Source organism: Dendrobates tinctorius, unplaced genomic scaffold (assembly GCF_039654945.1).
Source record: "Dendrobates tinctorius isolate UK_male_01 unplaced genomic scaffold, ASM3965494v1 ptg000293l, whole genome shotgun sequence".
NCBI classification, from domain to species: Eukaryota; Metazoa; Chordata; class Amphibia; order Anura; family Dendrobatidae; genus Dendrobates; species Dendrobates tinctorius.
In genome coordinates, this window is record NW_027361960.1 from 12,659,503 (window position 1) to 12,675,174 (window position 15,672).

The 15,672-nt window shown below is 42.7% G+C and overlaps 1 protein-coding gene across 2 annotated transcripts in view; it reads right to left on the reverse strand.

Moving 5' to 3' along the window:
• Positions 1-15,672, reverse strand: part of ARID4B (AT-rich interaction domain 4B) — a 449,596-nt gene that overhangs the window by 65,583 nt on the left and 368,341 nt on the right. For both annotated transcript variants that reach the window (XM_073560137.1, XM_073560136.1), the window contains 3 exons: positions 15,519-15,606; positions 13,623-13,824; positions 11,226-12,329 (listed from right to left, as the gene is read on the reverse strand). In XM_073560137.1, the coding sequence (XP_073416238.1) occupies positions 11,226-12,329; positions 13,623-13,824; positions 15,519-15,606 (1,394 nt within the window). The remainder of the gene's footprint in view (positions 1-11,225; positions 12,330-13,622; positions 13,825-15,518; positions 15,607-15,672) is intronic.

Here is a 15,672-nt window from a genome sequence, read left to right on the forward strand (position 1 = left end):
GATTACCGCTCTCACCTCCCGGATCCATCCCGCGATATGACTGCTCTCGCCTCCCGGATCCATCCCACGAGATTACCGCTCTCACCTCCCGGATCCATCCCGCGATATGACTGCTCTCGCCTCCCGGATCCCGCTACATCGGCGGTATTTTTTTTTTTCCAGCGAGGTTCCTTTAACATTCCCATATCGGCAGATCCAGGCGCACCAACGGTCCGGTAGCTCCCATTGGTGTTTCATTGGCCACGGAACCGTTCTCCGCCTTTTTGACAGCTGCCAACTGACACCATAAACGTAAGTGTGAAACAATCCTTAGTGTGACGGGGCCTTTAAGAGCACCTTGAACCACCAGGTGCTTCACAGAAGAACACAGAACGTAGAGCCTTGAAAATATAAAATCTCACACAAGTGACTCCACTTTAGAAACTAGACCCCCCCAAGGAATTTTTCTAGATGTGTGGTGAGCACATTGAGTCCCCATGTTTAACTATAACATTGAGTTGTGAAAATAACAGTTCATTTTCCCCTTCATCACTGGGGTCTGGTGAACTCCCTATTCTGGTAAAGGAAGGTAATGAGCCTGATTATCAGGCACCTGAGTCTAATGAGGATGACTGGCTGAGTGGAGTCACGGACTGGATATAAGGCTGCCGACGCCCTTCTGCCCTGCGGGTGATTTCTCTGTGGACTTCTAGGACACCAGTCTGATTCCTGCTCCTCTAAAGCTAAGTTTCTGTTTTGCCTGTTAGTTTTTTGTTTTGTTTTTTGTTTTCCTTGCTTTTCAGTATTCTGCCATTCCCTGCTGGGGTGAGCTGAATCTCCTTTTGCCTGTAGCTCTGTCTTCAGTATATTCCTGAGTACTGACATAGCTTTTTTGAAGCCTAGCGTCTTCAGGGCCTTTTTCACTGTCAGTCTGTTGGCTCTTATTTTCATAGGGTTTTTCACGGATTGCAGACAGCAGCCTTCCTGTCCTTTTCTATTTAGTTAGCTTGGGCCCCTCTTTGCTCAGTCTATCTTTTTGTCTGTGATGGTATTTTCATCTTGCTTCACCGTCATTATATGTTGGGGGCTGCCTATTGCTTTGGGGTCTGCTCTGGGGCAGTTTAGATTTCCCCTTTCTTTCTTTAGGCCTATTTAATTCTCCGGCTGTGATCGAGGGGTCTAGGGCATCGTAGGAACCCCCCACGGCTACTGCTAGTTGTGTTGATAGGTTCAGGGGTCTGCAATCCGATAGCTGCCAACTTCTCTGGTTTTCTGGACTTAGCTAGCATTTCTGTTTTTGCCTCCTACGGTGACTCAATCATAACAGAATCACCCACAGATCCTATTGTACTCAATAGCAGGAAAGAATTGTGTTTAAAAAAAAAAAAAAGGTGTGTGTATATTCTTTCCTCTATATCTCTGAGGCCGTAGGGGGAATTTTTTTTTTTCTCTCTCAATGGAGATAAAGCAATTGTCTGATCATGTGGAGCAGCTCGCTGCGGAAGTGCGGGGAATTTCCGCCTACCTTGCTCGTTCACGTGCGGTTGAACCAAAGATCCCTACACCTGATGTATTTTTTGGGGATCGATCTAAATTTTTGAGTTTCAAAAATAATTGTAAATTATTTTTTGCCTTGAAGCCTAACTCGTCAGGGAGCTCCGCGCAGCAGGTTAAAATTGTCATCTCTTTGCTGCGTGGCGATCCCCAGGATTGGGCGTTTTCTTTGAAACCAGATGATCCTATTCTGACTAATGTGAACGCATTCTTTCAAGCTTTGGGGTTGTTGTATGACGAACCTAATGCTATTGATCAGGCTGAAAAGACCCTGTTGGCATTGAACCAGGGTCGAGATTCTGCAGAGTTGTACTGTCAAAAGTTCCGAAAGTGGGCGGTCCTTACTACCTGGAATGATAATGCCTTGGCTGCTCTCTTTCGGAAGGGTTTGTCAGAAGCCGTAAAAGATACTATGGTGGGATTTCCTGTTCCCTCTGGTCTGGACGATTCTATGTCATTAGCCATTCAGGTTGATCGGCGTTTACGTGAACGCAGGATTGCACGAGAGGTGTTGCCACCGGTTGAACAGACTTCTGAATCTATGCAATGTGATAGAGTTTTGTCAAAGGCGCAACGTCAGGCGTTCAGAAGGCGTAATAAGCAGTGTTTTTTGTGTGGAGATGCCTCGCATATTATTTCTGTTTGTCCTAAACGAGAGAAACGCTTTGCACACACGTTTTCTGTTGGTGGTGTTCAACCTAAGTTTCTTCTGGCAATTACCCTGATCTGCTCCCTGTCCACATTTTCCGCCAAGGCTTTTGTGGATTCGGGAGCAGCGCTAAACCTAATGGACTTGGATTTTGCTAAACGTTGTGGATTTCCGATGACACCTCTGCAGACGCCTATCCCTTTGAGGGGGATTGATGCTACTCCTTTGGCTAAAAATAAACCTCAGTTTTGGACCCAGGTGGTCATGCGGGTCGCCCCAGACCATCAAGAAAATTGCAGATTTTTGGTGTTGCATGGTCTGCATGATGCCGTTGTTCTGGGGTTTCCCTGGTTGCAAATTCATAATCCAGTTTTGGATTGGAAATCTGTGTCTGTGGTGAGTTGGGGTTGTCGGTGTGCCTTTAGTGAGGCTCCGGTTTTTTCCACCTCTTCTCAGTCGCAGGATGTTCCTGACTATTTGGCGGACTTTTATGATGTATTTAGTGAGAATGAGTCTGCGTCCTTGCCTCCTCATAGGAGTTATGACTGTGCAATTGAACTAAGCCCGGGGTGTAAATTTCCCAAGGGTCGGCTCTTCAATTTATCTGTACCCGAGCACGAGGCTATGCGGTCCTATATTAAGGAGGCGTTGGAGAAGGGTCATATTAGACCATCCTCTTCACCCTTAGGTGCCGTTTTTTTTTTTTTGTGGCCAAAAAGGATGGTTCTTTAAGGCCTTGTATTGATTATCATGCCCTCAATAAAATTACTATTAAATATCAGTATCCGTTACCCCTGATTTCGGATCTATTCTCTAGAGTTAGAGATGCTTGCTGGTTTACCAAGCTTGACCTCAGGGGGGCGTATAATCTTATTCGCATTAAGCAGGGGGATGAATGGAAGACGGCGTTTAATACTCCGGAGGGACATTTTGAGTGCCTGGTGATGCCTTTTGGGCTCACTAATGCCCCTTCTGTCTTCCAGTGCTTCATCAACGATATTTTCCGAGACTTTGTCGATAAATTTTTGATTATCTATCTGGATGATATTTTGATCTTCTCCAAGGATTGGGATTCTCATGTGGAACATATTCGGACTGTGTTCCGGATCTTGAGGGAGAATTCCCTGTATGTCAAAGGATCGAAATGCCTTTTTGGAGTACAGAGGATTTCATTTTTGGGATTTATTTTGTCTCCGTCAACTATTGAAATGGACCCGGCCAAGGTACAGGCCATTTATGATTGGGTTCAGCCCACTTCTTTGAAGTCCCTCCAGAAGTTTTTGGGTTTTGCTAATTTTTATCGGAAATTTATAGCAAAATTTTCTAGTATTGCCAAGCCATTGACTGATCTGACTAAGAAGGGTGCTGATGTGTTGAATTGGTCTCCTGAGGCTGTTGCTTCCTTTCAGGAGCTGAAGCGAAGATTTACCTCCGCCCCGGTTTTGCGGCAACCTGATGTCTCACTCCCGTTCCAGGTAGAGGTGGATGCTTCTGAGATTGGTGCAGGAGCTGTTTTGTCCCAAAAGGATCCTGTAACATCTAAAATGAATCCCTGTGCTTTCTTTTCCCGAAAGTTCTCTCCATCTGAACGTAACTATGATGTGGGGAATCGGGAACTGTTGGCCATGAAATGGGCATTTGAGGAGTGGAGACATTGGTTGGAGGGAGCTAAACATCAAGTTGTGGTCCTCACTGACCACAAGAATTTTGATTTACCTAGAGTCGGCTAAACGCTTGAACCCTAGACAGGCTAGGTGGGCCTTGATTTTTACACGTTTTGATTTTGTGGTCTCTTTTCTTCCTGGAACTAAGAATGTCAAGGCAGACGTCCTCTCTAGGAGTTTCTTTGCTGATTCTCCCGTGGTGACCAAGCCTGCTACCATCTTAGGCGAAGGGGTAGTTCTTTCTGCCATCTCGCCCGATTTGAGACTTGCTCTGCAAGAGTCCAGGAGGACAAACCTGAGCGTTGTCCCAGTGGAAAGTTGTATGTTCCTGACCAGTGGAAGAAGAGAGTGATGTCTGAAGTTCATTGCTCTGCATTGGCTGGTCATCCAGGTATTTTTGGTACTAGAGATCTGGTGAGTCGGTCTTTTTGGTGGCCCACCTTGTCTCATGATGTCAGGAATTTTGTGCAGTCCTGTGGGACTTGCTCCCGGTCTAAATCTTGTTCTCGCTCTAGTGGGTTGTTGATGCCTTTGCCGGTCCCCAGGAGGCCATGGACCCATATTTCAATGGATTTCATCTCTGATATGCCGGTCTCTCAAAGAATGACTGTTATTTGGGTGATTTGTGATAGGTTCTCTAAGATGGTTCATCTTGTACCACTCCCTAAGTTGCCATCTTCCTCTGAGTTGGTGCCCCTGTTTTTGCAACAGGTGGTTCGCTTACACGGGATTCCTGAGAACATTGTGTCTGACAGAGGAGTTCAGTTTGTGTCTAGATTTTGGAGGACTTTCTGTTCCAAGCTGGGAATTCAGTTGTCCTTCTCCTCTGCTTTTCACCCTCAGACCAATGGGCAGACAGAGAGAACAAACCAGACCTTGGAGTCGTATTTGAGATGTTTTATTTCCGCTGATCAGGATGATTGGGTTTCGTTTTTGCCCTTGGCCGAATTTGCTTTAAATAATAGAGCTAGTTCTGCCACTTTGATGTCACCTTTTTTTTGTAACTTTGGGTTTCATCCTCGATTTTCTTCAGGGCAGGTGGAGCCTTCTGCCTGCCCAGGTGTTGACACTGTGGTGGAGAGAATGCACCAGATCTGGGACCAAGTGGTGGATAAGTTATCTCTCTCCCAGGAAAAGGCCCAGCGGTTTTCCAATCGACATAGGACCATTGGTCCCCAGTTTAAGATTGGTGATATGGTGTGGTTATCATCAAAAAATATTGCTATGAAGGTGGCTTCTCCTAAGTTTAAGCCTAGATTTATTGGACCTTACGGAACTTTGGAGATTATTAATCCGGTCTCTTTTCGTTTGGCTCTTCCTGTCACATTTAAAATCCATAATGTGTTCCATAAGTCCTTGTTGAAGAGGTTTGTTGAACCAGTTGTTCCTGGGGTGGCACCTCCAGACCCTGTATTGGTTGAAGGTAACATGGAATATGAGGTAGAGAAAATACTGGATTCCCATCTGGCTAGGCGGAGACTCCAGTATTTGGTTAAGTGGAAGGGTTATGGTCAGGAGGATAATTCCTGGGTCTCTGCCTCTGATATTCATGCCAAAAGATTGGTGCGTGCATTTCATCGGGCTCACCCTGATCGCCCTGGTGGCGTGGTTGAGGGTTCGGTGACCCCTTCTCAAGGGGGAGGTACTGTTGTGAGTTCATTTTCCCCTTCGTCACTGAGGTCTGGTGAACTCCCTATTCTGGTAAAGGAAGGTAATGAGCCTGAATATCAGGCACCTGAGTCTAATGAGGATGACTGGCTGAGTGGAGTCACGGACTGGATATAAGGCTGCCGACGCCCTTCTGCCCTGCGGGTGATTTCTCTGTGGACTTCTAGGACACCAGTCTGATTCCTGCTCCTCTAAAGCTAAGTTTCTGTTTTGCCTGTTAGCTTTTTGTTTTGTTTTCCTTGCTTTTCAGTATTCTGCCATTCCCTGCTGGGGTGAGCTGAATCTCCTTTTGCCTGTAGCTCTGTCTTCAGTATATTCCTGAGTACTGACATAGCTTTTTTGAAGCCTAGCGTCTTCAGGGCCTTTTTCACTGTCAGTCTGTTGGCTCTTATTTTCATAGGGTTTTTCACGGATTGCAGACAGCAGCCTTCCTGTCCTTTTCTATTTAGTTAGCTTGGGCCCCTCTTTGCTCAGTCTATCTTTCTGTCTGTGTTGGTATTTTCATCTTGCTTCACCGTCATTATATGTTGGGGGCTGCCTATTGCTTTGGGGTCTGCTCTGGGGCAGTTTAGATTTCCCCTTTCTTTCTTTAGGCCTATTTAATTCTCCGGCTGTGATCGAGGGGTCTAGGGCATTGTAGGAACCCCCCACGGCTACTGCTAGTTGTGTTGATAGGTTCAGGGGTCTGCAATCCGATAGCTGCCAACTTCTCTGGTTTTCTGGACTTAGCTAGCTTTTCTGTTTTTGCCTCCTACCGTGACTCAATCATAACAACAAACATTACATTTTTTCAAAAAACATGTTTTTTAGCACCAATATTTTTTTATCTTCACAAGGGTAAAAGCAGAAAATAATTCCCAAAATCTGTTGTGCAATTTCTCCTGAGTACGCTGATACCCCTTATGTGGAGGAAAACTACTGTTTGGGCGCACGTCAGGGCTCGGAAAGGAAGGAGTGATGTTTTGGAACGCAGACTTTGATGGAATAATCTGCGGCTGTCATATTGCGTTTGGACAGCCCCTGATGTGCAGAAACAGTGGAAACCCCCACCAATGATCCTATATTGGAATTAATCTAGAGTGTCCTGGTATGTGAATTATATAATGTAGTGGCATACGTAAATTGTGTACAGTGCATCATATTGACATAAGTTGTTTAGTGCACATCAGTTTGGAATACGTGAGTTGTGTAGCATACGTCAGGTTGATATGTTAGTTGTTAGTTACATCAAGTTGGCATACGCGAGTTATGCAAGTCAGAAATTTATTTAGTATTCCTTGGATGTTTGGAACAACTTTTTTCTTTGTGCTTTGAGGGACCTAACCGGGGAAATGGTGGCCTGCTATGATACGAGTACCTTTAATTCTGGAAGCACTGTGGCCCGCTCCTTTCTGATCTCCAAAGATTAGGGCCTTGATTACTGGAGCTGAAAGTACGTACCGGTCTGGTTTACACATTGTGGTAGAACAAAAGCGTTGTACATTGCCGTCTAAACGATGTGCACGGGCAGCTTGTTTTTCCACACCTTGGTTTTTCTCATGGCACTGGAGGACTTTATCAAAGAGATCAAAACCCCCCATGTTCTTGATGTACCCCAGTACACAGTCTGGTTTTATGACCTGTGTAGAGATAGCTGATACAGCGGTGGGGGTGCTGCCATCACCATGTATAGTGGTCAAGAAAAGGACATCCCTCTTGTCCTTGACCAGTATGTTGTCGCTACATTGGGCTCTGCTTCCACCCTTTATGAGCAGCTGCCCAATTAGCGTCTTTAGTAGGTCTCTGAAAGATCAGATCCCGTCTCTACTCACAGATTGATGCAATCAGCGTTATCGTCCAATCCCATCATTCAGAACTGGCCCTGTTGACCCTGGCGATGCTATGAGCGGTGCTCTTGCAGCACAGATCGTAGGCTGGGCATCATTGTTTCAGGCAATTTGATTGCCTGAAACACTGAAAAACGCTGTGATTGGCTGTTCGGGACGACGGAATTTTAATGAGATCAATGCGACTGCGTTCTTGGTGCCGCATTAACCCCTTCCCCGACCTGACACAGTGTATACGTCATGAAAGTCGGTGCCAATCTGACCTGTAACGCATATTCTGTGTCATGGGGGATCGCGTTCCTGCGGGTCAGATGACCGGGGTCACTGAAAGGTCACCCGACCCGCATGCACAGGACCCTTTGTGCTTCACCCCAGGGGGGGTGGCTTAGCCCCCCATGGCTACGATCGCTCTGATTGGCTGTTAAAAGTGAAACAGCCAATCAGAGCGATTGTAATATTTCACCAATGAAATTTGGTGAAATATTACAATCCAGCCATGGTCGCCGCAGTCATCATCTGCTCCTCTGCCCATTCCCTCCGCGCCAACCTTCCGATCCCCCCCTCACCCCCCCGGTACCTCCTATGTCCCTCTGGCCGTCCCGGTGTCCCGCCATCCCGGATCATGGGCGCTGCCATCTTGGAAAATGGCGGGCGCATGCGCAGTACGCCCGTTGCGCTGACGATTCATTAATTCATTTTGATCACTGTGATAAACTGTCACAGTGATCAAAATAAAAAAAGTAAATAAACCCCTCTTTATCACCCCCATAGGTAGGCACAAATAATAAAATAAATAAAATATTTTTATTTTTCCATTAAGGTTAGAATTACGGTTAGGGTTGGAAATAGGGTTACGGGTGAAAATAGGGTTAGGGTTGGAATTAGGGTTAGGGTTAGAATTAGGATTAGGGTTGGAATTAGGGTTAGGGTTAGAATTAGGATTAGGGTTGGAATTAGGGTTAGGGTTTCAATTAGGATTAGGGTTTGAATTAGGGTTAGGGTTGGAATTGGGGTTAGGGTTGGAATTAGGTTGTGATTAGGGTTAGGGTTGTAATTAGGGTTAGGGTTGTAATTAGGGTTAAGATTAGGGGTGGGTTGAGATTAGGGTTAGGCTTGTGGTTACGGTTAGAGCTGGGATTAGGGTTAGGGGTGTGTTGGGGTTAGGGTTGTGGCTAGGGTTATGATTAGGGTTGGGATTAGGGTCAGGGGTGTGTTGGGGTTAGGGTTGGAGTTAGAATTGAGGGGTTTCCACTGTTTAGGCACATCACGGGGTCTCCAAACGTGACATTGCGCCACCATTTATTCCAGCCAATTTTGCCTTCAAAAAGTGTTCAAACAGTGCTCCCTCCATTCCGAGCCCTGACGTGTGCCCAAACAGTGGTTTACCCCCACATATGGGGTATCAGAGTACTCAGGAAAAAATTGCACAACAATTTTTGGGGTCTAATTTCTCCTGTTACCCTTGGAAAAATAAAAAATTGGGGGCTAAAAAAATTATTTTTGTGGCTCTGCGTTATAAACTTCTTTGAAGCACTTGAGGGTTCAAAGTGCTCACCACACATCTAAAAAGTTCCTTGGATGGTCTAGTTTCCAAAATGGGGTCACTTGTGGGGGGTTTCCACTGTTTAGGCACATCAGGGGCTCTGCAAATGTAACATGACGCCAGCAGACCATTCCATCAAGTCGGCATTTCAAAACGTCACTACTTCACTTCGGAGCCCCGACGTGTGCCCAAACAGTGGTTCCCCCAACATTTGGGGTACCAGCGTACTCAGGACAAACTGGACAACAATTTTTGGGATCCAATTTCTCCTATTACCTTTGTGAAAATAAAAAATCATTTTTTGAGGAAAAAAAAATATTTTTATTTTCACGGCTCTGCGTTATAAACTTCTGTGAAGCACCTGGGGGTTCAAAGTGCTCACTATGCATCTTGATAAGTTCCTTATTGGGTCTAGTTTCCAAACTGGGGTCATTTGTGGTGGAGCGCCAAAGTTTAGGCACACAGGGGCTCTCCAAACACGACATGGTGTCCGCTAATGTTTGGAGCTAATTTTCCATTCAAAAAGTCAAATGGCGCTCCTTCCCTTCTGAGCCCTGCTGTGCGCCTAAACAGTGGTTTCCCCCCCAAATATGGGGTACCAGCGTACTCAGGACAAACTGGACAACAACTTTTGGGGTCCAATTTAACCTGTTACCCTTGGGAAAATAAAAAATAGCGGGCTAAAAAATCATTTTTGAGGAAAAAAAATGATTTTTTATTTTCATGGCTCTGAGTTTATAAACTTCTGTAAAGCACTTGGGGGTTCAAAGTGCTCACTACACATCTAGATAAGCTCCTTGGGGGTCTAGTTTCCAAAACGGGGTCACTTATGGGGGGTTTCTACTGTTTAGGCACATCAGGGGCTCTGCAAACGCAACATGACGCCTGCAGAACATTCCATCAAAGTCTGCATTCCAAAATGGCGCTCCTTCCCTTCTGAGCTCTCCCATGCGCCTAAACAGTGGTTCCCCCCACATATGGGGTATCGGTGTATTCAGAACAAATTGCACAACAACATTTGTGGTCCAATTTCTTCTGTTAGCATTGTGAAAATAAAAGAAAGCGGCCTAAAAAATCATTTTTGAGGAAAAAAATGATTTTTTTATATTCACTGCTCTGCGTTATAAACTTCTGTGAAGCACTTGGGGGTTCAAAGTGCTCACCACACATCTAGATAAGTTCCATGGGGGGGTCTAGTTTCCAAAATGGGGTCACTTGTGGGGAAGCTCCAATGTTTAGGCACACAGGGGCTCTCCAAACGCGACATGGTGTCCGCTAACGATTGGAGCTAATTTTCCATTCAAAAAGTCAAATGGCGCTTCTTCCCTTCTGAGCCCTGCCATGCGCCCAAACATTGGTTTATGACCACATATGAGGTATCGGTGTACAAAGGAGAAATTGCCCAACTAATATTAGTATCCATTTTATCCTGTTACCCATGTGAAAATGAAAAATGGATGCTAAAAGAAAATTTTTGTTGGAAAAATTAAAATGTCCATTTTTTCCTTCCACGTTGCTTTAGTTCCTGTGAAGCACCTGAAGTGTTAATAAACTTCCTGAATGTGGTTTTGAGTAGCTTGAGGGGTGCAGTTATTAGAATGGTGTCACTTTTGGGTATTTTCTGCCATATAGACCCCTCAAAGTGACTTCAAATGTGAGGTGGTCCCTAAAAAAATGGTTTTGTAAATTTTGTTGTAAAAATGAGAAATCGCTGGTCAACTTTTAACCCTTATAACTTCCTAACAAAAAAAGAATTGTTTCCAAAATTGTGCTGATGTAATGTAGACATGTGGGAAATATTATTTATTAACTATTTTGTGTCACATAACTCTCTGGTTTAACAGAATAAAAATTCAAAATTTGAAAATTGCAAAATTTTCAAAATTTGAAAATTGCTTTTTTTTCACAAATAAACACAAAATTTATCGACCTAAATGTACCACTAACAGGAAGCCCAATATGTCACGACAAAACATTCTCAGCATCGCTACGATCTGTTGAAGCGTTCCTGAGTTATTACCTCATAAAGTGTCACTGGTCCGAATTGCAAAAAAATGGCCTGGTCATTAAGGTCTAAATAGGCTGGGTCATGAAGGGGTTAAAGATATGATGAATCCATACGTGAAAAGTCGGTAAGTACCAACCACCCTAGACGTATAGATACGTCCATGCTCGGGAAGGGGATAATAACATTTTCAAATCTATAAATAAGAAGTAGAAGAGCAGGTATATATCATAAATTTACTAAAATGCAGTCAGTTTATTTTGTTATTTATATCCTGCTCGTCCATATTAAAAGTAATTGACTTAATATAAACAATGATAATTTATTAATTACTTACCCTTCTCTTTGCTTTCATTTTCCAAGTGGTTACTACTATTGGAACTGACACTGGCATCACATCCCGTAGGTGAAAGATTTCCCTCTGACTGGAGATCTTGTAGTTCACAAGAAACGCTGTCCACTTCAATTGTGCTATTTGTATCACTCTTCATGCTTTCAACTTCTTCTTGGTTTGTTTCCACATTTTCCAAGCATTCAAGGATTGATTGTGTTTTTCTTGACTCACTTGAACATGAGGTGGACTCTGGCGTTGTAGGGGGAGTATTTAGCACAGAATTGCTACCACTACTGGGGAAGTCAACATTTTTATCACTAAATTCAACTGTTTTTTCTTCAGCTGGTTTCATCTCAATGGCATCAGTTATAGGCTTGAGAAATTCTGCAGACAAATCCCGATTTTCATCTCTCATTGGCTGAGCAGCAGAATTAAGAGAAGTGTCCTCTCGATTTACACAAGGTGGTGATGCAGCTCCCTCTGTATCAGAATCTGAAAAAAGTTCCTTCAGAGTTTTTTTTGGCCACTGTCCTTGTATACTTGACCACACATCTTTCCGCTCTTTAGCCCTGATCCTTTCCTCAGAATAGTTTATTAATTTTGTTCTTTTCTCCTGCATATCGGTTAAGCTTGAGTAGAAGATCGGTGCTCGTATGTTTTTTTTCTTGCCCTCCAAAATGCTACCTTTTTTTACAAGACAACCTTTTGGCTTGGAAATGTCCTCATCAGAGGAAGAAGAAACGGTGTCAACTTCAAAATGGTCAATGGTCTCTTTGGATTTCCTACGTTCATCTTTAAAGTTGGAAGTAATTGGTTTTCCACAATCTACAATTTTTTTCTTGCTGCATTTAAACTGCGATTTGGTTACTTTATCTACAAAGTCTTTTACAAACTTCTCCCGTCTTGGAGTCTCCAGTTCAGAGTCTGAGTCATCTGAAGACTCCTCTTGTTTCACAGCGGAGTGTTTTGAATCAGTTTTTTTGGTTATTCTGAAATAATTTTGTTCCATCCCTGTAACACTCTTCCCTTCAGTTTGTGTGGTCATGTCACTCTTAGTAATGCTTGCTTTTTGATCTGTTTCACTATCGTCGGCAGAATTTTCAGTAGCTGCAAAAAATAATGCCATGTATAAATATATAGAAAATATAGTACAACTGTAAAGAAAGTTCAAGGACAGACAGCGATAAAGACAGACTTCAAAACCAATATTCCAGTAGTTTTGTACTTATACTAGTTTACACTTATGACATTAACAACCATTGACGTACATAGATCGTTAAGGTGAGGATGAAGCCGGCTCAGAAGCTGAGATTGCGTCATACCAGAGGGATGCTAGAAATCTGCGTTACATCTGCCTGGAACTGCAGCGACTACAGCTTGTTCCATTCCCTGCAGTTTAACCATTTAAACGCAGCAAGTTATGATGGCGGCATTTAAATTACATTATTACTGGTGCATGTGTGCGCACTCGTTTCCATTTGCCTTCCAAAAGAGACTAAAAACTAAAGTGAAAATGGAAAAAACGTGTTTTAAAACATATTAAAAAAGATTAAAAACATACGTCTAAATCCTCCTCCTTTTCCCCTTCAAAGAAAGGAAAATGAAAACACATAAATAAAAAGACATATTTCCTATCGTTATGTCTCAAAAAGTCCAACATATCAAAATATGAAACCATACGTTAATGTGGAAATAAAGAAACATAGGAATGCCTGAATTGCCATCTTTCTGTTGCTGCAAATTCTCATATCTACCCCAAAATGGTATGAAATCGTCAGCTCTACATGCAAAAACAATTGTCAGCGTATGGGAGGGAGCGATGAAAGCCCAGCATCTGATCTAGCAATCTATCATACGCTGCCAAACTGTGACTGGCAGAGGCTATGAGAGAGGGGTGAGAGCACGTCCCCTTGTAAAGATAGCTATTCCCTGGGAAGTCCAGAGCTGGGAAGAGGGAGTCCCCATTCCTCCTCAATGCATGAACGCAGTGTGGTAGAGGAGCACCTAGCCATCAAAAATGTCTCATCTTGGGAAAAGCTCTTTAAATAAAATACCACTTTCACCTAATTGGCAAAAGAATCCATAACTGTTCAGAAATTGTGTACCAACTGAAAAGACAACCTTCTACTTCCTACAAGGCATGATTTGTATAGTCTCTGGGTTATTACACATAGCAGAGCTCCAGAGAAGATGTGTGAGATGGACGAGGGCCTCAATTCTTAGATCTATAGACATTCTTTATGGCAGGTTTTACCCGCTGGACATATCATCCTCATCAGTGTATTCAAGTGCTTGATTATAAGAAGCACTACTCAGTCTATCAGTGTAAAATCCTATTTTTCAATCATATCAATGTACTGATCTTATTTTTTGCACTTTATTATTATCGCATACATGTACCTTGAAGACCATTCAGAATAGAAGTAATTTCTAATGGCTTCAATGGACCTGATCCAAAGTTTTTACTTTCTGAAGAATCAAATTGTGACTCATTGTCCAGATCACATGGCTGGAATAAAGGTCTTGAAAACAGTCTGCATTGTTTAGGGCAATTCTCATCTTTTTCAGATTTGGATCTACTGTGATCTGTTTCTCCCTTACTCTGTAAAAAAAAAGGAGAGAGTTTGGCATATAAGTATATGAACCTGTTTTATATGCAATACTTTTGTTAAAATACAATAAGGTAGCACTTAGAAGAATATATATTTATATTACATACATAAACCTTCAAATTGTCACTTAAGGGAGGAAGAGGACTAGATCTCCAGTGACACATATAGAAAGTAACGATCCTAAAAGTCAATATGGACCCTCTAACGAGCCTTTTCACATGACTTAGGATAAATGTCAAAACCAAAATCTCAATTGGCAGACACTGTGTTTCATGTCTCCCAGAGGAGCATTGCAGCTTAAAAGTCTCCTCACCTCAGCATGTCTGGCTTGACATGTCCCTCTCTGCAAGGTGAAACGTTACCCATTGGATACATAAATCCTAACAGATATTTATATATGAAAACTAAAAGCATTAACAAGAAAAACACTGACTGAATATGTCTGTTTTTACTTGTATTTCCCAGGAAATGTAAATTCTGGGGCATCGTCTCTGAATACTGTGTGTTGTGCCATCTTTCTGTTAGTCCTCCTGCAATATTTATGAATAAACTCAAAACTAAAAGCTACCTTTCCCATTGTCAAAGCTACTTAACCCTATACAGATTGATCACTGTCTCACTCAGCAGTAGCACATCACCACATAGTAAACCCAGTAGTTTGTTAATACGTTTCCAGGAGGAATATCAGAGAAACCAAACAATGCAAGATTAAGAGAAAATATACTTTAGAGCCTTTATTTTATGGGGAATACAAACATTCACTAAAATGGACATGTTAGAAGTGGTTACTGAAATTAAGCTCTGGAGGCAAATTCTCAGGGAGATCAGTGTCCGGTCCATAGATCTTAACAGCTCATTTCCATATTACAAAAAACATGGATTTCTCTGGAATATGTCATCAGTTCACAGATATCAAATGATCATTTTATTCAGCTTTGATTGACCTGCATGCCCATATAGACGGCTTAGGAGCATTGATCCTAAGGACAGATTCCCTTTAAAGTAGGCCAAGAATTAACTAGTCAATATGTAGACATTTATACCTCATATAAGAAATACAATTACATTTATTTTCACAAACTGGAAAGTTTTGTCAAGACTCGTATAAAGAAAACATACCAGTGTTATTGAAAGCATCCAGAGTCCTCTCACGTTTCTCATAGACCAATTGGAAAGTAAATAATATATTCCCTATCAATAAGGATAGGGGATAACTTATTGATCACTCAGACCACGTTCACACAGTCATTTTCCATCAGTATGTGTAAGCCAAACCCAGGAGTGGAACAATCAGAGGAAAAGTATAATAGAAACACCTCACCACTTCTGTATTATCACCCACTCCTGGTTTTGACTGTACCAGGTAAAAAATACACACCAAATACTGGACGTGTGCACATGGCCGACAACTGGAACCTGTACAATCCCAAGAACAGGGCTCTGCAGAGAACCCATGTGAATGCATCGGAGCACCTCTGCTACATTCAATCTTTATGAGACTAACGCAAATTGCCAAAGAAAGTAGTTGCCAATTTCCACCAGGACTTTACATTTTCCGGCAACACGGTACACGGTACTCGGCTATCTCTGGCGACATTGAATGAAAGACATTCAGGAAAAACAGATTCTATCCTAACTTCAAGAAATCAAAGAATAGTCAAACATATTCAAAGTAAAAAAATACCTTAATTCTTCTCCTATGTTTTATTTTTGGTACACTCCTTTGTGCTGGTCTGATGGTCCTGTCAGCTTTTCCAAATTCTTCTTCATATCTAAATGTTAAAAAAAGAAGGAATAGATTCAGTTTAATTGCAGTATGAAGTTAGCGTAGTTATCAA